General features: G+C 36.5%; 1 protein-coding gene and 1 long non-coding RNA gene across 2 annotated transcripts in view; both read left to right on the top strand.

The window, feature by feature from the left end:
* LOC135221522 (uncharacterized) overlaps positions 1-24,571 on the top strand; it is a 106,932-nt gene that overhangs the window by 45,832 nt on the left and 36,529 nt on the right. The window lies entirely within an intron of this gene.
* On the top strand, positions 4,823-24,210 carry LOC135221482 (zinc finger and BTB domain-containing protein 24-like). Its single transcript, XM_064259229.1, has one exon. It carries the CDS (start codon positions 5,052-5,054, stop codon positions 7,149-7,151), a length of 2,100 nt encoding a protein of 699 aa, XP_064115299.1. The 5' UTR covers positions 4,823-5,051; the 3' UTR covers positions 7,152-24,210.

Genomic DNA, 24,571 nt, shown 5'->3' with positions numbered 1-24,571 from the left:
AACTTTTTAAAAGATTCATGGAAAAGATACATATTTATTGCGTTTTTATTTTACAATTATACATAGCCATCAGCAGCCTGACATCGCTCAATTATACCGATGTCGGACCAAGTTTGATTCTCGTTTCGTGTCTTTTTTTCTACCCTACTAGAGGCAGTCCCCGGTTACAGGTGATGAGGTTTTATGGGGCTTGTCTAGTGCCATAAAATCAGCACTTTATGGCGCCATAACGGTACAAGTTCTGGTTAGCGGCACCATAAGGGTTTTTGTGGCACCGATAACCGATTATCAGTGCCATAAGCCCCATTATGGCACCATAAATCACTGATTTTCGGTTAATGGCAGTTTTCGCTTATCGGCACACTCCCAGGAACGAAACCCCCGAAGATAACCAGGGACTGCCTGTACATTGTCATAATGCATTGAACCTCCAGAATTGGCTTACATTAATAATTTATTATACTGTATACAGTATTCTCCTACTTACGATGGGGTTAGGTTCCGAAAAACCCATCGTATGTTGTAAAAATCGTATCTCGAATATAGCCTAGCCTACACTAGGGTAATCAGTACCATCTTTATAGATAGGGTAGTAATTATTAATTTTTGCTAATTCTCTAGGTTCAATGCATGTTGACTCATGATAATTCAGTACTAAGAGAAATTGAATAACATTAACAAGTTAGCCTAGTGTATACGATGATAGATAACCATGGTAAATCGGACTCAGATTCGGACCAGTACAGGCAGTGTCCAGGTTACGCCAGGTCTGGCCTACGAAGTTCCGAGGTTAAGGCGCTTTTCAATTATATTCATCAGAAATTATTTCCAGGGTTACAACGCCTACAACACTGATCTGGCAGAAGAAATTGACACCAAAAATGCAAAATAATCAATATTTGAAGGTTTTTTTTGATGAAAGATGCAATAAGAATGCAGTTTACATAGTTTTCAATGCACCAAAAGCATTAAAAGTAAGGTTTTCTTAGGATTTTTGATGATGTTCCGGCTTACGACAATTTTCGGGCTACAACGCGTCTCAAGAACGGAACCCTGTCGTAACCCGGGGCTGCCTTATCGGCATAATTGAGTGATTCCTATCAGGCTGCTGACACCTACATATAATTATGGAATAAAAACATAACAAATATGCATCTTTTCCGCGAATCTTTTAAAAATTATATACTACATTACTCTATCCTATTGAATTGTATGTATATTCTCATATTACGTATTGTATCATAAAATACTAACAAAGAAGTCAATGGTTTGGTTTGGAAATCAGCTGATGGCGAATACAAGTTTATTTTGTCGTATTTAACTCAATTCGGAGCGAATTGTTTTGCTTCTAGTTAGCATAAAAGAATATCTAGATACTTAACTTATATGAGACAAGGTCATCTTTTAGTTATAAGACATGTTAATTTTAAGTTGAAATATGAATTTAATATGATTGCTCTATGGGCATGTTTATTGTGTAAGGACAATTGTGATTCCTTTTGCTATTTTGCTATTTTCACTTGATTTCTATGTAGTACAAGCTTTACTGTTATGTTATTTATCTCTTTATCGGCGTGAAAACAGCAGTAAACTGTATTCTTTCAAGACAAGAAGTTTTGATTAAAATGATTCTCTCAACTTTATCTACTATTGTGTTTGATTGGATAAGTTTATGGGAGTTTTATCTTTGTTACCGATGCACAATAACAGTCATTAGTGGTTCAAAAAGTGTTCTCAGCTTTAGCTACCACTTTGTTTAAATTTAACAGTATGTTTCCTTGCTGATCTTTGATCTATAGCGAACAAAGTTATTACCTAAAAATATATCGGTCCTATTATACATAACGTCATTTATAACATAACTGCAGTAATTGTTTACAATCGTATGATGGTTGAAATACAAGCCAAATGGATGTTGTTATCCAATTTGGTTGTACTCAGCAAAACGTTTCTCATTTGAAAGTTATGTAATTTGGTCTGTCTCTCTTGCTACCTGGTTGTACGCTGCTGGGCTGCACCCGTTGTGAGCAAAATTTTAAAATATTGTCGTATCAGTATTAATTGCTAACCCCATCGTAAAACCTGATTATCGTAAGACAAATTATCGTAACTCGAACACTAATTACCTGTATGTGTAGAGTATACATATGATATATCTTATTACTATACACTAGGCTAACTCTTGTAAATGTTATTCAATTTTTCTCTGGACTGAATTATCATAAGTCAATATGCAATGAACCTAGAGAATTAGCTGAAATAAATCATTATTATACTGTATACAGTAGGGCCTCAATAATCGGGGGGGGGGGGGGGGGGGGGGGGGGATTATCGAGGGCCCAGAACCCCCCGCGATAAGTAAATACCCGTGTTATCCTGGTACCCCCCTCAAAAATTGCTTAAAACTGCCTACTTTAATAGTTAACCCACCCAAGACCCACTATTCCAATGTTTATAACTGCCTACTTTAGTTCAAACACCAAATATGTCTTCAACTATCACCTTAAACTAAATTCAAGACAGTTTCAAAGTTATTTTACATTAGCCTTAAAAATATATGTAGTATATGCACTACTGTACATATGTAGCTACTAGCCTATGGATTACAGCTAGAAGTCTACATACGCATATGCTATTGCGTACTCACATGGGCCTCTTTTCTTTTATAAGGAAAGAGAGGGAGAGAGGTAAGAGCAATATCAAAATGATGTAAATCATATGGGTACTCAACAACGATCTATGTTGATGAAGATGGTGATGATTTTCCAGTGCATTCAGATGAATAATAAAGATAATACTGCCAGCAGCATGCAGCAAAACATCTCTTCCCTTCTTCACAACACATGTTAATATATTACACGTAATAACCTTCATCTGATGTTTAGGCTTCTTTCCTATAAGAGTAAAAGAATCAGGGCTTTTGGATGCCACATAACTCGTTTATATGGGTACAATTTGAAGAATGTGTCAAACACCACACTTCAAAACAACAACAAACAAAACTTAGACAAACGTGGGTAGGCCAGTGTTGCCAAATGGGAATGGCAATTTCTTGCTAGATTTTGCTCCATAAAGTGCTTAAAAATTCACATCTTACACAACAATGCCACCCAGCCAATTTCAACCGATTGCTCTCTTTTTCGATTCAAACATGTTTAGAGAAGACTCAGGGTCCATCTGATCACCTGTGGTGCTCTGTGAGGAACCTGTTGCGCCAGTGTCAAAGAATGGCCTGGTGTTACTGAGGAAGCTGATTGTGGAGGCTCATTCTCAGTTTAAAGTCAAATTTTAATTCCCTTAAAGTGAAAGCTCATGAAGTAAGAGCAGTGGCATTATTGTCGCTTTCTGTTGAGCATAACCTCTCTTTGGATTCCACTATTCAAGTGATGTATTGGAAATGCAGATTTGTGTTTGCTTCTCATTACCTGCATGAAATCGAAACAGTTTATGACAACTTGAGTATTTGGTTGCAGGTGTGGTGTTGGTTAAGTGTGTATAGGAAGTCATCTCTTCCTAGTCAGTTCTCTTTGTTTTAAGTAAGATTGTTGAGTCATAAGGGAAACCTGGGGGCACTATGTACCAGGAGTACTCTTCTGTCCTTTTCAATAGTTGGGTATGGTTTTAAATATATTTTGGCAGTGATATATAGATTTACTCTGGTTTCAATGTGTTTGTTTTGGTACCGCACCCTGGGCAGGGGCATATTTGTGTAGACCTTGCTAACCACGGACTATTACTTAGCTACATGGATTCCACTAAGTAGAGGACAACTCTTGGCTATACCACCACATCTCTACAAGTTAAGATAGCATTATTCAGAGGCAGTAATCATCTGTAAAAGGTAAGGAACCGACAAGCATTGTCTAACTGCTACCACTATCTATATATTTTCATTATTTTTATATGAATTGTAATCTACAATCCATGGATACCACCTCCTACAATGTGAGATTTAGCTATGTAACTACTTGGTAAGTTGCATACATAAAAATGACATTTTTATAATAAAATTAAATTTTATGTATACTTACCAAGTAGTTACATAATCACGAGTCATCCCTCCACCCCTCTCATGGATAGGAGGTCATAAACAACTGATATTCAATGCTGAGTTGGTTCCTCTCTCCCCTGGTAGTGGGTGGAGGCCTATTGCCTAGCCAAAACAATACATGCAGTCTACGGTTATCGGCGATCTGGTTTTATGGCGCTTGTTTAGTGCCTTAAAATTGGTGATTTCAGTGCCATAACGGGCCAAGTTCCGGTTATTGGCACCGTATGGTGTGATAAGGGTGCTTATGGCACCAATAACCAGTTATTTGTGCCATTATAGCGCCATGAATCTACGAGTTTCGGTTAATGGCAGTTTTCACTTAACAACACCCTCCCGGGAACGGAACCCCTGCCGATAACCGGGGACTGCCTGTATAGCGCTATCATGAATTTCCAAAAATTCCAGCTGCTGAAAGATAGAAACTATAGCTATGTAACTATTTGGTAAGTATACATAAATTTTATTTTATTATAAAAATGTCATTTTTAACAAATGTATTGCATTGTACTGTACAAGCAACTAATATACTAACAGTTTAGTTGCATGTTCAAGGTGAAGCATGAGATTTTGCTACAGGAATAGGGTTGGCTACTGTAATTAGTTTTTTCTGCAAATAGTGAAAGCATACAGCCTATCTTCTTCATTGCAGACACGGGTGATGGAATAGAAGTCATAACATGTGGAATGCAAAATATACTAAAACTGGAAGGCACCTCTTTACGTCAAGTTTACTCACACTGCACTAACAAATTGATTTGTTTGAATGTCAGTACAACTTAACTAAGTCTTGGGTTCAGGTTTTTGTAGATATAGATTCACTAAAACAATAATACTGTCTACTGAAATGGGAATGCTTACTAACTTATTCCTGACATTTAATTGTATTAGTATGTAGCTACAATCTGCCACTGATATATTTTCTAGTCCCTTCTAGTCTAATCATAAAAAGGAAATTGTTTACAACCAGATTAAATACATTAGTGCTTATCAAGGATTAAATATGGGTGAATTTTTGATAGAATGTACCCTTTGTGGGGTATCTTTTGGATCAGAAAAACTTTATGAAGGTCATCCTTGTATGGATGATGATGTAAAGGTTCCATTCAAGATAAAGATGGAACAGGATGATGAAGAGGCAGAGCTTGAAGAAGAGGTTCAAAAAGTTATTGATCAGGCTACAAAATCATGTAAAATTGAGCCAATTATCCCTTCAGGCATAAAAGAGGAACCAGTTGATGTTGATTTTGAAGATGAAGATCCTCTCGGGGGGACTCGAGAAGATGAATTTGTAAATGGAGAAGAAAATCTTGAAGACATTGCTGAACCTATTGATGCTTCAGACATATTAGAAAATAACCAGAGCTCTACTGATGATACTGTTGGGAAGCCTGTAAATGAATGTGCTGTATGTGGCAAGAGGTTTTTTCGTAGAGAGGATTTTCTGACACACAAGGCTAATGCTCATAAAATTCCTAGACCATATGAGTGTAAGGTATGTAAGAAAAGATTTACTCAAAAGCATTATGTTGCATTACACATGCGAGTTCACACAGGTGAACGTCCTTACAAATGTGGACTGTGCTCTAATACTTATACTCATAAGACAAGTTTTACTATCCACATGAGAATTCATAATGGTGACCGTCCATACAGGTGTGGTTTATGTGGGAAGAGATGCTATGATAAATCTGGTCTCACTAGTCACATGAGATCACACACAAAGGAAACACCATATGAGTGTGAGGTCTGTGGACGACGTTTTACACACTCTAAAAGTTTGTTAGTACATCGCAGGAATCATACTGGTGAAAAGCCATATAAGTGCCCCTATTGTGGTAAGACTTTTCGACACTGGCATAAGCATAAAATTCATATTCGCCTTCATACTGGAGAAAGACCATATAGGTGTAAAATTTGTGGAAAAGGATTCCCACGTAATGATGAGGTTAAGAGACACATGCGTAGTCATCAAGGTATCAAATCTTTTAAGTGCTCAATATGTAGTGTTTATTGTGCAACTCAAGCCAGTATTACAGGGCATATTGATCTCCATCACTCTGATTTAAAACCAGACAATCCAACAGCACCGGAGAAAACTGTGGTTAGAAACAGTATGTCTGGAATCCTTGGAACAAAAGCACCTCAGCCAAGAACAATTTATAAGCCAATAGCTTCTTTAGCATCATCTGTGATCAATAGAAGTACATGCACTACAGCAAAGTCACCAGAAGGAATTGTTATAGCAGGGAAGAAAGGCTGTGATGGAAAACCAAAAGCATTATCTTATAAAGAATATATAGAGCTCCAAGAGAAAATGCTTGCTGACAAGGGTTTGATGGTTAAGAATCCAAAAGAAGCTTCATGCCCTATATCAGAAAGTCTTTCAAATAAAGTTAGAAGTTCAAGTAAGAAAAATAAGTCTTCACCAAGTAGTCAGACTGCATTGTCAAATAATGGAAAACAGATACTTATCATATCACCACAAAACATGCAGGCAGGAGCTGGGACAGGGGTAGGAAATATGCAGTTTGTTTTGTCGAGACAAATGTCTGCCCCACCACCAGCTCAGACAGCCACACCAGGCTCAAATGTAGGTGGCCAACAGCTGATTTTAGGTCAGCCTTCAGTTGTTTTACCTCAGCCACAGTTACTTGGAGGGCAGGTTTTGGGAAGTCAGCAAATTATATTATTGTCCCCTTCAGGAAGTCAGCAAAATAACTTGAATGTTTCTCAGCCATTGTTATTACTAACTGGTTCTGCCAGTAATGGTGGTCAGCGATTATTGTTGCTTCCAAAACAAGGCACTAGCTCAGGTATTTGTGGAAATCCAGTGATGATGATTCCCAGTAGTATCCCTGTAGGAACAAATGTGCCAGAGTCAAATGAAGTCAGCCCATCAGTACAGATAAAGAAGGAAGTAGAGGATCAAGTTCCAGCGGTAAACGAAGAGGAGACCATTAGTACTATCAAACAGGAGCCTGGTGTGACTCATCCCTTTGGAGTGGTAATCAAGCAGGAACCCAGTGAGACTGATCCCCTCCTGTTTGCAAGTGTTGGTAATATAGTAATTAAACAAGAACCAGAGGACATGGATATGTAAATAAGTGGTTTAATTCTAATTTTCATCTAGTCTTTTTCAGCATTTTAAAATCTATCTTGATCTAAGGGGGACAATACCCATGTGTTGCAATTGGGCCGTGTTAAACATGGTTCTTATACAGGAAGTGACAACCAAAGTACTGTAAAGTAAAACTGCAGCTAGTCATGTGAGTGCTATAAGTAAGAATTATTTAGTTTTTAATTTCAACATTCCCATTTCATCAGAGTTGCTCATACTCAGTAAGTTTGTGAGTGAGAATTTGCAAGTCATGTGACTGTTTCTTGTATATTGTAGTTTCCTTTAAAGAAAGACAAAACATTCCTTCTATGGTACAAATGCTGTATATTTTAATTCTATCTTGGGACCTTTTGTGAAATAATTTGGTTTAATGCATGGATTGTATAGTAGTATGTTTTCAATTCTGGTTATTTTTTATACAAATTGGTTATTTTATGTAATAATAGGTTATGCAGTAGAAGTATGATCATTCATTTTTCTTAGGACCAAGGCTATGCCCAAAGACCACAATCTGAATTATTAGGTCACCTACCCTTCAAATTCCTGGTGCTTTGTTGGTATGTACATTATAAGTAGTTTTATTGGGCGATATAATTGCTATTGTAATGTCTATTGCAATTAAAATTATTTTTATTAAAACATCAAAACAATAATTATAACTTAAACAAGCAAGAAAATACCAAAAAGCATTTCACAATTACTGTACATGTATAGAACATCCAGGTCTATTCAGTTCAATTTTTTAAATGTGCAGTTGCCCATCAATGGCAGGGTTGCTGTTCCCGGTCAAGCGCTACTAACCAAAAATCGCTGATAATTAAGGTAATAAATGGTGCTTACAATGTCGTAAGCACCAACAAATCACTTATCGGCATCGGTAAACCACTTAACACCGATAAACTGCTTACTGATGCCAAAAATCACTTACCTTCGCCAAAAGTAGGGTTAACAACATCATTAGCCAAGTGCTGTAAAACCAGAATGCTGTTAACCAATGCCGCTGAAGGGTAAGGACTGCCTGCACTAATAAACACAGCTGCCCTGAATATTGATATTATACCCAATAACTTTATTTATGTATGAAGGTCTGATGTTTAAATGGGCAATCCCCCAACTTATCCAGCGCTTATCCCTAAACTTCATAATCCATCCATCCATCCCCAACATATGCATAGCATATCAATTTCAGGTGGTTTCATCTTCACATTATTTATTATGCATAGCACTAACCTACAGAGAGCACTTTACATTTTCATAATTTTCAAATTTAAATTTTACTTCTCAAACACCAAAAGGAATGGAGATTATTAAAACACAGCATGAACAAATTTAGTTGTTTAATGATAATGTATGTCAGCTACAAAGTGCAATAATTCTTCAGGTGTGAAAAACCTTTCTCATAGCAGGACTGATCTCAGTCATCAAAAGGTCTAAAGAGTCTGTGGCGTGGGGAGATCAGTCATTATTCTTTCGGTTCTAATTAGGCAGCTCACAATAGTTAAAACATTTCTCTTGTCATTTTTAATTGTTTTTGCATATTTTAGCAAAAAATGGCAACATTTGTTTCCAACTTACAGGAAAATCTCAGGGCAAGTCCTAGACCCTCAGTAACCATAAAAATGCTATATGTAGAGGGAAGAGACTGAAATTAAACGCCAATAAAAGCCACAAAATTCAGTATTTGCATTTTTATCACTGCTATAACATAACAGCATAATAGTACAGTGTAATATTATAAGTATCCCTAGTTTACAGAAAATGATATAGCACTTACAGTGCCTTAAAACCTGGTGGTTGTGCCATAAACCGGGTAACGACGCTGAAAAATTGGATTAACAGCACTGTGAGCAAGTGCCGTAAAGTCAGATACCATAAACTGAGACAGCTGTAATCTGGGGACTGCCTGTAACAATGAAAATAACAAAGAATCAGAATACAAATATAAAAGTAACAAAATTAATCTCATACAATTAGCAGGACACTGCTCTTGTCACTAATGGTAATACGTAATAGGCTTGTAGCAAAATAGTTAATCAATATCTATTGCTATTGCTATTTGAGAAGTAAAATTTAAATTCAAACATGCAAAAATGCACAGTGCTCCCTGTAGGTTACTGCAATGCAGAATAGACTGTGAAGATGAAACTTATTGAAATTTATGTACTATGCATGATAAGTGATTTGTAAAAGATAAGGAGAATTATTGTGCTGTATTCATGTTTTCATGCAATGTATTAGTAATCTACATTCATATTATTTAAAATAAAACAAAATGTACACGTGTATAGTAGTAACAAGTCAGTTTTTAAAAAGTTTCATATCCGAAGTTTTCAGTAAAATAAAAATTCATTCTTTGTTTTGTATAATGCTAACCTTTTTTAAACTATCTTGATTTAAATTTCACTTTTTAAACACTAAACAATTGAATTGGAATTTTTATATTTGTTATATGTAAAGTGTGCTAAGTAGAGTTCTTTACAATAGTATAGTGCAGTATTATGAATTGGGCTGTACTGTAGTGTCTTTTTTGGCAAAACTACTTGCTTCCAGCTTTGAGAGAATACTTGTTGTCACTATGTCTAACATTATTTCATAATATGTATCTGGAATAAATCTTTCCTACTGTTAAAGTTAGCTTATATCTTTGTGTCATGAGGTGTGGTTGGCAATATAAATAAAACAACACTCGTACTGTCTCTGTAATCACCTGTTCCCCACCAGGTGGTGCTGGAATGGTTTATGTTCTAGTCAGAATTCTTCTTATTGTGTCTTTATACAGACACTGTGAATGTGTTGATAATAATTTTGGTGATTTTTGGCTTATTTTTGCCTGTGTGGTATTGTGCTTGTTTTCTGTTTGTGTTCTATGTCACCTACAATAAGTAGAGATGAAAGTATAGGGAAGAGTTTGTGCAAAACAAACATTTCATTTGTGCATGATGTAAGCTGTGTTAGCTTAGCTGTGGAGGCACAAATGTGGTTTTGTTGATATGATGAATAAGGAGTTATCTGGGTCAGAGGGTTAAAATTTTGTGAAGTATCGGAAGATGCTAGAGGCCGATAGATTATGTAAGCAATTCATTCAGGCACACCTTCAACTTACTCGGTCTCTTCCAGCCAGTGTATCTTCTCCTCCGTTAGCCTACCTGAGAACCTAGGTTAATTCATCTTTCATTTGCTCCTGCTCTGCCGTCTTTTGCTTCCTATGTGGTTCAGGAGAATGTGATTAGAAATTTGACCGTATTTATATAGGGTGAGATAACTTCCCCACCCCAAGTGATCAACTTATTTTGGTTTGCCTTATGAGAGAGACGGTGACAAAGACATGGCGTCTGCCTGTAGCCTGCCCTCCGGATTGCCCTGGACCCATTTGTCTTCTCCATGGATAGGGAACCGACACGTGTCTCAGGACTAAGGTCTGTGCCCTTCGCCACCTCTCTTAACCATCTCTCAAATTTGACTAATTTTCCAATTGAGTCATATCCACTGGCTCACGTATCATTTGTTTGCAATAGAGTGATAATTATGCATGTGAACTGTTAGTATTATTTAGGGACACGGTCATATTAGTACATTTACCTCGGTAGTCTGAGATGGTCATCAATTCTTCTGTTATCATTCACTCTTCAGGTATCATCCTCAAAACAGACGATCACCCACCCCCCTCCTACTCAGTTTTCCCCATCTAACACCTGGTTTTTTGTCACCTTGTGACAATTATTCCTTTTTATAATAGTCTACCCCCATATTTGTGGGTGGTTAGGGACCAAAACCCCCAATTTGATTACAGGAATTCTGCGATTTATTGAAACCTCCCCTTAAAAACCCTTACATGTAATACCCTACTGTGTGATTGGCTCCTTCCAGCCAATAGCTGTTGTCATGAGAGAGAGAGCGAAGGGGTGAACTGAGTACATGCCCTAAACTTAAACTCATAACTGCTTTTTTTAATACAGGCAGTCCCTGGTTATTGGGGGGGGGAGGGCTTCCATTCTCGGAGGGGTGCTGATTATCGAAAACTGCCATTAACTGAAACTCTGTGATTTATGGCGCCTCTGTCACGTGTGCTATGGCGCCATAACTCATTATTGGCCCTTTATTGTGCTGATCTCCGGAACTCGGCCCGTTATGGTGCCATAAATTGCCAGTGTAGCCCCATAAAACCGTATCGTTGATAACCGAGTCCGCCAATAACCAGGGACTGCTTGTAGTTCAAACAAAACTGTACTTATAATTATTATTGTATAACAGATTTTGAAATACAAAGTCATCTTACATTTTTATCCTTAAAAATATATGGCTCCCAGATACTTGTGAAAGATAGTAAAGTTTACCCCTGAGAGAGAGAGAGAGAGAGATTGAGAGAGCATATTTAATTTACTATTGCCAGTACTTCACAAGAGACAGTAAAGATTAATTCACAAAATGTTATAAGAATATACAGAATCAGCAAACATTGAACTAAAATCAACCATAGAAAAAAATTGTAACTCCCTCAAAAAGCATTGTAGCTACAAGCCAATCAGCATTGAGGTAACATATCCTGTATTTATACTCTGCTGTGTGATTCCCAGAGAGAGAGAGTGCTGAACTAGTCATACTATATATATTATGTATAACTTTCTATCAACCATTCTCTCTTTCTGCCCATCTATCTATCTATCTATCTATCACCTTTGTAGAGAAAGAGAGACTGAATGGGCAACATTATATTTGTGACCACAAAGAGGGCACCACTCATTACCCTGGTGGTCAGTAATGTCAAAATATTAGACATATCCTGACATGCACACCCTCCCCCCTTGATCGAGGACACGGAAAAAGACGAGGTAAATCAGCTATGTATTTAAATACATAGCTAAAATCTTACTAATTCACTATATTATCTTCAATGAATGAATGATTTGCTGTTTACATTAATATTATGTGAAAATTGGTAAATTATTTATCATGCAAAACAAATAAAATGGCATTTAGTAATTTACTACTTTAAGTAAATAATTTGTCCAGAGTAAATTTTTACAGTTTTAGAGTAAGTTTCTATAAAAGGCACCATATGATTTAAAATTTAAGAAACTTAATACCCACTGTAAACTAAAATGTGAAATAAAGCAATTATTATTACTATAGGTATAAAAATTCTCATCTGAGAGAGAGAGAGAGAAAATCAATATTAAGGGATATTAATTTAACATTTAATTTATATTTGGCCATTTACATTAATATTCATTTATGTTAACATTTGAAAATTAGCAAATTCATTCTTTTATGATAAATGTATTAAGTCACAAAATAAAATAAAAATACAGTAGACCCCTTAATTTGAAGGCGATGAGTAACACACACACACACACACACACACACCCACACACACACACACACACACACACACACAAATAGCTAAATTCCTCAAATATTGAAACCCGTCAAAAACCACTTGAAACTGGCTATTTTGATAGGTAAAACTAGAAAAAGAAAGCCTCTCAAAGATGCTTCTACCTGAGTATTTTAATAGTTTTATTGCAAAAAGTGCGTGTACGTAGTCAAGAAAATTATATGAAAATATAGTAATTTTTTAATATTTCTCTGAAAAATACTGTGAACAGGCAAATTTTCCTAAATAATTGGTATATACTGTCCATAGACATCTGCGAATAGTGTGGGTTGAATGCATAGTAATTAGTGAATGTTGCTCTATTAAAATATCCAGAAAGTAGTGAATTTCCTTGCGATATATTTGGGGATATGTCTCGCTGAACAACCACCCAGTACTGAATCCTGCGTTTGCTGAACTGCGATCTCGGAGGGGTCCAATGTAGAGCCTCTCCCTCCTCTGCCACTTATTTATCTTGAGTGAGTTAGCCTAGTGATAGAACGGCGCTCGTGTCTCGGCAATTGCGTGCAGAGCTCCAGCATTCGTCACTGTTGTGTGGTGACCTCTTTCAAGAACCCTCTACTTTCCCTACCCAGCCATCCTGTGCTTACGACCGGCATTCCAGACTTCTTTGCTGACTCTTGTTATATGTCACCTTCTCTTGAAGTTTTTTTGCCACACCATCATCATCTATAGTTTACAGTTTTCTTCTGTCACAGTTCCTCCATTGAGATTTTAGAGATTTCAACCATGATTTGGTCTATTCTCCTTCAGTACTTGGGCGGTGCATAACTTGTTCCGTTTTCACTTCCTTTTGCCGAAGATGAATCTGTTGACTGGTGCTCTTTAGTTTACTTCTACCTCAACTCCAGTTGGAATTGGATGAACATTCAAAAGTGCACCTAACACCACAGTGTTTTGTACTGTCATGTTGCTGTCTTAATCTAAACAACAAGGTGATCTCTTAATTGTATCCTTTAATGCTGGTTCTCGGATACTACTGCTTCTGTTTCCAGTTTTTGAAGCTGCTTGGAGTTAGGTTAGTACTTAGATATGATATAAGTTTTTCACTTTTCTCTGTTCAACTTGCAAATTTTAAGTTGTTGGACCAAGGAAACAAAGACTCCTGTAATTGGTAAGGTACTTTGGCCTAATTGTGAGAGATGGGAGTACTTTTGAGTTCGGTATTTCATTCTTTGCACTGCAGCTCGATTACTGCAAGACCAATACATATATGTATGGGATTACATGTAATTATATATGTATAATATAGTAGTGTTCCCCTGTATTCACAAGGGATGGGTACCAGACCCCCCCCCCACACACACACACAAATAGCTAGAACCCACAAATACTAATTGAAATCCCTGTGAGAAGGCTTAAAACTGCTTATTTTGTTTGTTAAAACTTAAGATAAACCCACTAAATATTTTGTACCCGGATTTTTTAAGTTTCACTATTAAAGAAAAATTTCATGATGAAATTGATATAAAAATACAGTCATTTATGGATATTTCTCAGAAAAATACAGTGAATAATGCCCGTAGAGGAATCTGCGAATGCTTGAGTCTGCGAATCCGAATACGGTGGGTTGACTATATGTAGGCATATATGTGTAATGTTTTTGTATGTACATGAAGATATGTATGTACATCTGTAGATACATATAAAAGATGATGATGATGATAATACTTATAAATATAAGTCCTGAAGAGGCAGAATTTCTTGACTTGTCAGAATTGTAACCTCTCCTGGATAGACCTACTTCCAAGGCCAATGAGAGGAATTTCTTATTCCTTTTACAACTTGCTTAACCGTTAGTAGCTGTTTTTGACAGTGTCCCATCATTATCTCCTTAACCCCTAAGTGTTTAAGGCCATAACCTATAATATCTCAAATCAGAAGCACTAACTTTGAAGTCTTCCCTGTAGGGTCTTGCCCTTAAAGCCATTTTTGCATGTAAGTTCCATGTGGAATTTCCCAAACCAGTTTAGATCTGCTTCAGTAATGATCTATCTCACATTGTAAGTGGAAAAATTACGCAAGTAACCATAATTGATGTTTTGAACTCCCAGTTCAAGTAGTGTGGATCCTCAGCAGGCCATGTGCAGTTTCAGAAGTGTCTGGCAAAGCTTCAAGAAGGACCTTTGTTAGTGATGGTTCACAGGGAAGGATATTTTGTACGTTTTTACTCCCTATCAACTTCCTGGTATCCTTCTCTCCACACTCTTCACACAGAGAAGTTCATAGTTGGAGGGGTAAATTGGACAGTTATTATGTAACAAAGCCATTGATACATGGGCATTTCCAGTCTCAACAAGTTTATTCATTTTATGTACTCCCTTTTTGATGAGTCATTCAGTGTCCTGGCAGCCTTTTGGAAAGGCAAAGGTTGTTTTTTATCGACATGAAGGACACATACTCCCACGCCCTGTTACATTTTCAGTCAGAGAAAACTATTCTGTGTGTCTGCCTGGTATCAGTAATTCTCTCATTTTTAGACGACTGGTTTGTTCTTGCCAGTTTGTTTCTGACAACTTTGAGGGTGAAGAAATATGTTTTATGTCTAGTGTCAAGCCAGGCGTTTTGTTCAATATTGTCTAATCAGTGATTCTCTGATCCGGTCAGTTTTATCTGGGGATGAGGTGAGGTTAGTTCTCTCTTGAGATTTTTCCAACAGAGATAGATAGACAATTGTCTACCATTTTTGAGAACTTTGATGAGTTGGCCTGTAGACCTCAAGAACCTTTACACTGTCCTCAGATGTCTCAGAGGTAGATTTGGGGCCATTATGAGAAACATTGATGTCAGGGTGTTGGAAGGTAGACAACCTACAGCTTTTGGCCATTTGGAATGGTCTTACACAAGCAGAATATCTAGTTGAGAGACAATATAACCACATTCTTTTCCAACGATTTGTCTCTTTCTCAAGTTGATAGGAAGACAGATCTAGAGATTTGTTCAGGCTAGCAAAGAAACTACCTTCTCTTTTGGACAGAGCCCAGCAACATCATTCCTTTGCCTCTATTTGTCCTAGGAAAAAACAGTTATTGAAGACCAACTCAGCAGAAAAGGGACAAGTTCTTCAGTCAGTCTTCTCGGCCTCAGGTTTGCCAGAAGTTGTTGAACCTCTGGGGAGACTCATTTCCAATCTGTTCATGACAACTCAAAACACTACATACTCTCCCAGTTTACTGACTTCCATGTCAAGATCCTCAGGCATGGGTAGTTGATGCCATCCTTCAAATTGGTTGAATCTAGACCTTTACGCTTTTTATCTTTTTGTTTTTGTTTTGAGGAAATACTGAAGTTGTGAGCTTTGCAGAACAAAGTGATGATTTTGATAGCTTCCTGGTGGCCCCATAGGGAATGGTTCCCCTAACTTCCTTTCCTGGTGGTAGATGTTCCTTGTCTTCTTCCACTCTGGAAAGGTAGTCTTATTTGAGAAGGTTCCACATGATTCATCTGACCGTATGAGGATTTTCATTGCCTGTAATGACCTAAGGGGATTTCTAGAAGGCCAAGAAAGCAATCCTCAAGACTAAAAATCCCTCCACTGTTCGACTTATGCTTCAATAATAGTGGTCAGTTTATTAATCTTGATCTTGGTGCTTGTCCAAAGTGATATCCAGCACCTGTTCACTGGATACTGTGATTTAAATTTTGTCAATATTTCAGGTACGCAAAGGCGTTTTCTGTCGCACATTGCATTCAGTTCTGCATCATGCTGATGGAATATCACAATTTAAAGTTTGAAGAAGTTTTCTATCTTATGCTGGAAATTACAATCTTCCTGTTATGGTTCACAATGAAATTTAGATGTAGTCCTTCAGATTTTAACATAACCTCTGTCTGAAGACTCCTTTCTTTTAGCCCTTGCTGCAGCAAAGTGTGTTAGTTAGCTTCAAGCACTTTCTTGTTCTAGTGGCAACCTCTCTCTTTTCTTTCATTACTTAGAGAGAAGATAAAGAAGTGGAAGCCCTTCTCAGGTTTGTGTCATGCTAAATTTAACTGCTTCAGTAGGCAGTGTCCAGTTAGAATTCTTTAGGGTTTATATTACTGAGCTTCAGACCCTTTCTTGTTTATGGGCTTTGCTCTAGTGGCAACAGGCATAAACCTTTAAGAGGAGGAGTTAAGTATTTATCTGCGGTGGTAGGAGACCAAACACACTCATGTCCAAGAATGCTTAAATCACTGCACACTTGAGTTGATTCCTAAGGTTTTACCATTTTTGAAAATAATCCTGACGGCTTCTATACTATAAGCACGTCTTTCCATTAAAATTTTGCTAGAGAAGGTTGTCATGCAGCTCAAGGAAGATGTAACTATTGTTTACTCAGATTGTTTGCAAAATGTTCAAATTTAGGATGGTCTAAAGCCCTTAGTCCTATCGTTGCAGTGGGGATGCTTTCTCCTGAAGAAAGTATAATAGTAATCTTTCTTTTCATTTTATCAATAGTATTTTTTAGGAAATTCCACTTTAGAAGTTTGGGAGTATGAAGGTACACATTGGTGTATAATAGTGCACCTTCATTTATGAAGGTGATAGTTTTCCTTAGGTTTGGACTGTTGGTTATGGGCTTTCGACTTAGGCACTGGAGTGAGTCCCTAGTACTTTATGAGATAGGGTCCTTTTTTCCTTCTAAGGATCTTCTGACAAGTATCGCTATGAGGGCCTTACACCGTTTTGTGGTTCCAATGTCTTGCCACAGTACTTGACATATGGATCATACAACGGGCAGGAATGATGAGAAACTTTTTTTTCCCATCATTAAAAAGCTTTTAGTTCACTCAGCTGAACATTGTTTCTCTGGTTGCACTAACCCACCATCCTCATTCAATGTGGTAGTCAGCTAATTTTAATAGTAGGTAAGATCCATTCCAAATAATGAGAATTTTCATGATAGATTAATTAATTGGATACTTATTTACCTACCATTAAAGTAGAAACACACCCAGCCTCCTCCACATCCTAGTAGATGGTCATGAAGAATTCTGACAAGAACGTAAACATTACAGCAAGCTTGGTGGGAACCTGGGATTACAGAGACAGTTCAAGCGGGTTTTATTTTGATTGCCAATTGTACCTAATGGCGTGAAGGTATAAGCTAACATTAACAGTATATAAGGATCCAGGTAATTAATTTTATCATAAAAGTTCTCATTTTATTTATTTTACTTCTAAAGTTCACAGATGTGAATGTACAATACTTTGCCATGCTTGTTTATCTTCTTGACATTCCACTGAGTTGTTGAGTCATGAAACATGTAAGATTAGACTATCTACTCCAATAAAATTTTATCTAGAAACACGTCTATTAAGTGACGGTAGCATCTTATTACGCAACACCTTCCCTTCCCTTCCCTTCCCTGGTATTGCATCTTATTACGGAACACCTTCCCTTCCCTGGTATTTTACCATCTTTATAAGCCATTCTAGAACACAAAAGCACAACAGTTTCACAGCCTAAACACAAAGCTTCTGCAAGTGATTCTAAACTGCTATTGTAGAAGTGTGAATAGCATAAGAAATCATACCACATCATAAACTTGCTTCATATACTGGCAGCACTATCTAGTAATGAGCACATCTGAGCTTTGTAAAAATGATGGATCCATCCACTTCACCTCATCTTTATTAGATATTAGAAACTAGCTGCCGAGCTTTTGGCTTCATTTCAAATGAAACTGGAATGGGGCTAGGTGGTCTAATTTGTTTTGTCTAACCAGTCAAGAAATGTTCAGAATTGTACTGTACCTTATGACATCTGTCTAATGGTTATTTTCTGAAGGATCAGTTTGCAAAATGGTCAAACTTCTACTGTGTATAGTTTTAGATATTTATAATCTCTAGTTTGATGCTAAGCATCATAGCTAATTTTTATTTGGACTTGGGTAATGGTAACAAGAGTTAAGGTGATTAGGAATTTAAGGCCAGTACTAATATTTGTAGTAATATATTGGGTATGAATATTGATTTCTTGAATAATTTATGAATTAGGTGCCATTATTAGTACTTAATGTTGGAGTGAATAGATCAGATTTAATTTTTGTATAGTTGGATTTTGGGTAATTATGATTTTCTCTATGAATTACCTTATTAATTTTGTTCCTTTTGCTGAAGCTTTTAATTAATGGAAAGAATTGGGAGGTGCTACGTAGAATGTAATCTTTATGTCATTTAGGATAACGTACTTTATTGAAAGGTGTCTGGCATTATTACAGAAGGTAAAGAAGTGAATTAACTGAAAGCAGTTTCTGACTGTTTCTTTTCATTTTTCAATAAATTGTAAGTCCTGTAAATGTAAAGTGATTGGTTTAATGCACTATTAATTTTGGCATTTAGAGAGAACAAGTCATAAATGTTGCTGTAGGAAACTGAAGCTGAAGAAATGCAAGTAGTACAAGTATGGGTAGATTGATTGAGAATGTTAATTGTATGAAGGTATAAGCTTGCATTTCAACAAAACTATCAAACTAGAAAGAAAATGTGAAGCAAAATAGCCTGGAATAAAATGTGCTGTGGAAAATCACTGTAAAATACTGTACAGAAAATAAAAAGCTGTAATAAAGCATAATGTAGAAAGAGACAGTTAAGTAAAAGACATTTTCATTGAGACATTCTTTCACTCTGGTTGTTCTTTTGAATGGATTGTTGTATCAAATGAATTTTGTATACTTACGTGATGTGCAAACCTCTTATTGTTTGCTTAACGCCTAGAAAGGCATGATTAGCTGAATGTTGGGTCTTAGTGTTGGAGGATCTCCCTAACTATCCATTGTGATATGGTTAGGTGTAGAGTATCTTCTTTAATATGTTTTTATATTTAGCATTGTTTGATAGATTGAATATTGATTTGGCAAGAAGAGCATAAATGCTTCCTTGACTTATGGCGGGGGATCCATTCCAGTGCCTCTCTCTAAGTTGATTTTCACCGCAAGTTGGTTCCTCGCTGTAAATGGCTCTTTAACAGCATGCCGCCATAACTTGATGTTGCATCAAGTTACAGCGCCATTAACTGGATGCTCAATGGCGCTTACAGTGCCTCAACTTGATACAACATTGTTACGTCGCTGTAGAGTGCTGTTAAAGGCACTGAGAAGCAACTTAAGATCAAATTGACATAAGTTGGTGGCGCCGGAAGTCAAGGTCGCAATGTATTTTATTACATTGTATGGTTTGCAATTACATTATTTTGATGTAGCAGTTTCCATTGTGTGGATTTATTCCACCATGTAAATCGGGTGTTAAGTAGCTCATGTAGAAAAATTTGAACTTTCAGAATTTTTGTTGAGATTCTGTTATTTTGACTTGCTCTGTATGGTTTGTACATGCCCAGGTACCGAAGGCAAATGTTATATTTGAAAGAGATAGTGCATGCAAATAATATACATGTTAGTTCATAAGACTTTGAAAAGGTTTGTGCTTAGAAATCGCTGCTTTTAAGGGAAAAAAGTAAGACTGATTCTTAGGCTCTTACAATATTCTTCATGAATTAGTGAAAAAAAGTAAGACTGATTCTTAGGCTCTTACAATATTCTTCAAGAATTAGTGAATGAGAAAAAGTGAGTTTTGTTCCTTAGAGGGTGTTTAAGCAACCCTTTCCTATTTTGTTCTGGTTCATCACAAACCATTTATAGTACCTTTGATTCATTTTTTTTTTATTCATAGGTGGAGTGTGGAACCAATCTTTCCAGCTCTCCTTTTAAAATTCACTTAAAATCAATGGTCACTGCAGCCAAATAGCGAAACATTTAAAGTTAACCAGTTTTTGGCCCAAACTCCATAAAGAACTCATCTTGCAGTGCAAGAGATTGGATGACTGCACTTCAAGGTCTTGCTGGTGGGTGGCACTTATTACAGAGTAGACATGGCGACAACAGTCACTTGAGTTTGTCATCACTCATGGAATTTGAATTGAAACCTGGATGATTAGGATAGACCACACATGCCTGGAAGAAAAGTCATTCAGGGTATGAAACATTATCACAAGAAGGAAACAGGAAATACTGGTAATGGACTTGGTGCAACTACAGTTAAAGACTTTGTCTGTTCATGGACACATAGTCTTAACAGTGTAGGAGACTGGCCATATTAGATAACAAGACTTTGTGTTCATAGTGACAGGAGGGTTCAAGTCAGAATCATTGAGTATTTCTATCTATCAAGTACAGAAAGGAAAAACATCATATAAACAGGACCTAACCTGCGAATATACTCCAGGAACTTACATCTTTGTGTTTAGTAATGAGCTGATTCCTAGGATTACTTTAGACCCTAATTATAATTTTGGGGATTCCACTAGTATGGATGTATGGACAATACTGTCAGTTTGACATTAAAATAATATACAGTGAACAAGCCTTATTCTGGGGGGTGGTCAGGTACCACAGCCCCTTGCAGTTATGCCAAAAATCCACAATATATTGGAACCCCACTAAAATGGCTTATAACTATGCATTATACTAGCTGGAACACCAGATACCTTTCTAAAAACTTCAAAACTGCCTATTTTTATGTTTCAAGTGATTACATAGCTATAGTTTCACTATGCCGCAGCAGCTAGAATTTGAAATTTGCAGTAGTACTCTATTGTTTTTGGTTAGGTGACTACCAAGCCACCACTGGGGAAGCATGGAACCAACCTAGGAAACAAAGACAGTTGTTTTCTGCCTCTAATGAACATAACAGACATTCTCAGCAGCGGTTAATTTGAATCTGGCAGAATCTTTGCAATCTATGTCTCTGGCATTCGGTGAACTACTCTTACCTTTGGTAGCCACTTTGGCATTGTTAGCTTATATAGGAATCCAGTATTTCGATTTTGTCTTATTTTTGTCAAACCTAGGCTAGGCTTTGTTTGGACTAGAAACCGCGCATGTCTGATTTGAGTACACAAAACGTAAGGTGTCGCAGCAAAGGCTGCAATTCTAGGCTAATCAAAGTTGGTTATGACCCTCCATCAGTTGTTACAGTGAACATCCCCCATATTTGGGGACTCCGATTCATGGACCCTCGTATTCCCGGATTTCTCTCTTGAACATAACCCCCATTTTTATAGGAAAATTTGCCCATTTGCGGTATTTTTCTATGAGAGATATCCACAAATTCCTGGGTTTTTTTTATCAGTTTCATCATATAATGCACTTTTTGTGATAAAACTAGTAAAAAACCAGGTAAAAACATTTTTAGTGGGTTTTTTCTTGTGTTTTAACTAACAAAATAGGCAGTTTTAAGCATTTTTATAGGAGTTTCAACTATTTGCGGGTTCTAGCTATTCCCGGGGGATGGTGGCCTCTGGTATGGTACCCATCCTCCGTAAATATGGGGGAATACTGTAGTTGCAGGAGTCAGAATTGTTTGCTGCAATTAACTTGTAATGAATGTGAGGGTTAGGGGGATAGGGTGTGGAGTACTTACAGGGCTCATATGAAAAAGCTTGATAGAGGTAAAAAGAGAAAAGCAGCTGTTAGAGCTAGCAGTAAGCAGTCCTTAGCTAGTCAGGCTGATGCCAATGTATCTTATTCTCATTCTCCTTCTGTCACACCTGTTCCCTTGTCTCAAGCTTTACGACCCGATCCTAACCCTGGCTTCCTTGCACCTGCACCCGATCCCATTGCCAGCCTTGAGTCGCGAATAGACCAGAAAATATCTTGATGTTACAGGCCTTGGATCAAGAGTGTGTTTTTGGTTACATTCATACACCTATATCTGTGTTTTATGTAAGGAAGGATACCAGAGTATAGTGAAGGAACTTGAATGTAAAGAATTGCTATCCAAAGAAAAATTAATTAACCTGGCACAAAAAATATGAACCATAAGGGTATACATAAACTTGTCAAGGAGAGCAATGTAAGATACATGGCTGTTGCAGTTGATTATCAGTTACTGATTAAACTAAAATCTGTGGCAAGAGTACCAAATGGACAGCTTGAACAGACAAAACTTGTCTAAATAGCCCTTGCATAGTACTGACATGACCTAAAGTAAGAAGGTATAGGTTGTCAGGAAATAGACAGCTCAAAACCTCAAACCTAAAAAAATTGTTCATTTAGACAATGTCTGACTATTTTTGACATGTAAAGATACTTGATATGTCACGTCAAAAGAAGCCAGAGCTCCTGAATGATTGCAAAAGCAAAAGAATATAGTCTCCAATTTTTATAACTGGTATTGTAACGTGCAGTGACTGACAATTTAGTCTCTGATTGGACTCCAGAAGAAATTCTTCTGCTCTATGAAGAGTAACCATTTTTGCTCTTTCAATTTAGTTGTAACAACATTTGTATGTTCACTTGTGTTGTAAAAATTTCTTGGTGACTACTATGGGTATGTCAGGAAATTAAAGAATGACATGATCAGTGTACTGCAGATTCATATATTGAGCAAATTGCAGAGTATTACTTTTACTTTTTATTCCATTTAAAAGTAGTTTAAACAGGCTAATTGAGCATACTTGTTTCACCAGTATGTTCAAGAAGGAAGTGCCACAGTGGAGTGTATTTTTTTGCAGAAAATGTAACATCAGAAAACTTTTGTGGTATACAGCACCAGAATTTTTTTTTATTAACAAAGATTTACATCATGGGTAAATCTGGCCAGTGTTTAGTAGGATGGGGTTGGTATTGGTGTAATTGAATTTTTAAGAAAATCAGAAATTGTAATAGAATTTAGAATTTTGTGTGGCTTCAATTCCTATAAGACTAAACTCACTGTATTTAATATATCTTTGCTCAACATTTCTTTACCAATGTCCCAAGATGGTGATTTTGTTCATTGTCTTTGAATTAATGGTTACCTTTTGTCAATGATTTTTTTACCTTAAAAACATTTTTGGGTCCAAGTGCTTACCTTGTAGAAACTGATGATTGTAGTATTCCAGAGTTACAGTTAAATGATTGGGAATTTGTATATGTATTTGCATTATGCTGTGATGTGAAAAAAGTATGTTTAGGGTTAATTCTTCAGTCATCAGTGGAACTGAACACTGCTTCACTTGAGGTAAAATTTCATTGCATAGTACGTAATTACATTGTAGAGTATACTGCCTTTGAAAAGTAATAAAGACTTAAGTTTTGCAAGATATTAAATTAAAATGCTGAAGTTAAAAACCAGATATTTATACAGTGTGAAAGGAAAAGGGAAGCTTAAACCCATAATTCTAAGATCTACTGGGAAGAGTTCAAATTATGGCTGTACATTAAGTAGATTGTCTTAATCTAGTTCAGTGGCTGGGTTTGTCTTGCAAGGATATTTGTATTTAAAAGAAAATGTACTGTAATTTAAAGAAATTTCCTGATATGTAATTTGTCTCTTTTGCATTTTTATAGGTTTTCCGTTTGTAATCATAGAAATATTAAAGAGTGGAATTACATTTATGTCAAATTTATTGTAGTACTACATTGTGTACTTTCCAAAGAGGAGGTTGATTTTAACATATGATTATACAATTTCATTCATGTTTTATTCACCAAGTGATGAGGAATGTCTGTACTTAATCCTTTCACGTGTTTTTCCTAGTCAAATCTAGTATACTATAACTAAATGTACTCAAGATTATTTATTTTAGGCTATTTAGACACTAAGCTATGTATGAGTTATCTACCTAGAGTTGTGAATTAAGGTACTGTTATTAGATCATGTGTAAAATAAATTCTGTATCTTTATGATTTTTATAATTTACAGATTCCTTTCATGTCAAGCAAAATCTAATTTGTTTTATTTACCGTTTGTAATGGAACCTACTTATCAAGCAAGAATGTAGTAGCATAACGTACAATATCTCAAATATAAGAAATTAAGAAAATCAGAATAATGTATTGAATTTGCTTGGAAACATATTTACCTTTTTTATGCTGGTGTAGAAATAAAAATAGAGTGGACAATTTTATTTGGATTGAATCTTACCTACTGTTGAAGATAACTTACAATTCCTCACTGATAGATGAGCCAGCATTCAGACAAATGAAAAAGATTGCATGGCTAACATGGATGATTATCTAACTCACCTGTTTAATGTTCTCTACC

This window comes from Macrobrachium nipponense, chromosome 20 (genome assembly GCF_015104395.2).
Source record: "Macrobrachium nipponense isolate FS-2020 chromosome 20, ASM1510439v2, whole genome shotgun sequence".
Taxonomy (NCBI): domain Eukaryota; kingdom Metazoa; phylum Arthropoda; class Malacostraca; order Decapoda; family Palaemonidae; genus Macrobrachium; species Macrobrachium nipponense.
The sequence above is the reverse complement of the archived record's forward strand: the minus strand, read 5'-3'. Positions and strand labels throughout refer to the sequence as shown.

Coding starts and splice junctions, on each gene's coding strand:
- LOC135221482 (XM_064259229.1), top strand. CDS start 5,052: ATGGGTGAATTTTTGATAGAATGTACCCTTTGTGGGGTATCTTTTGGA.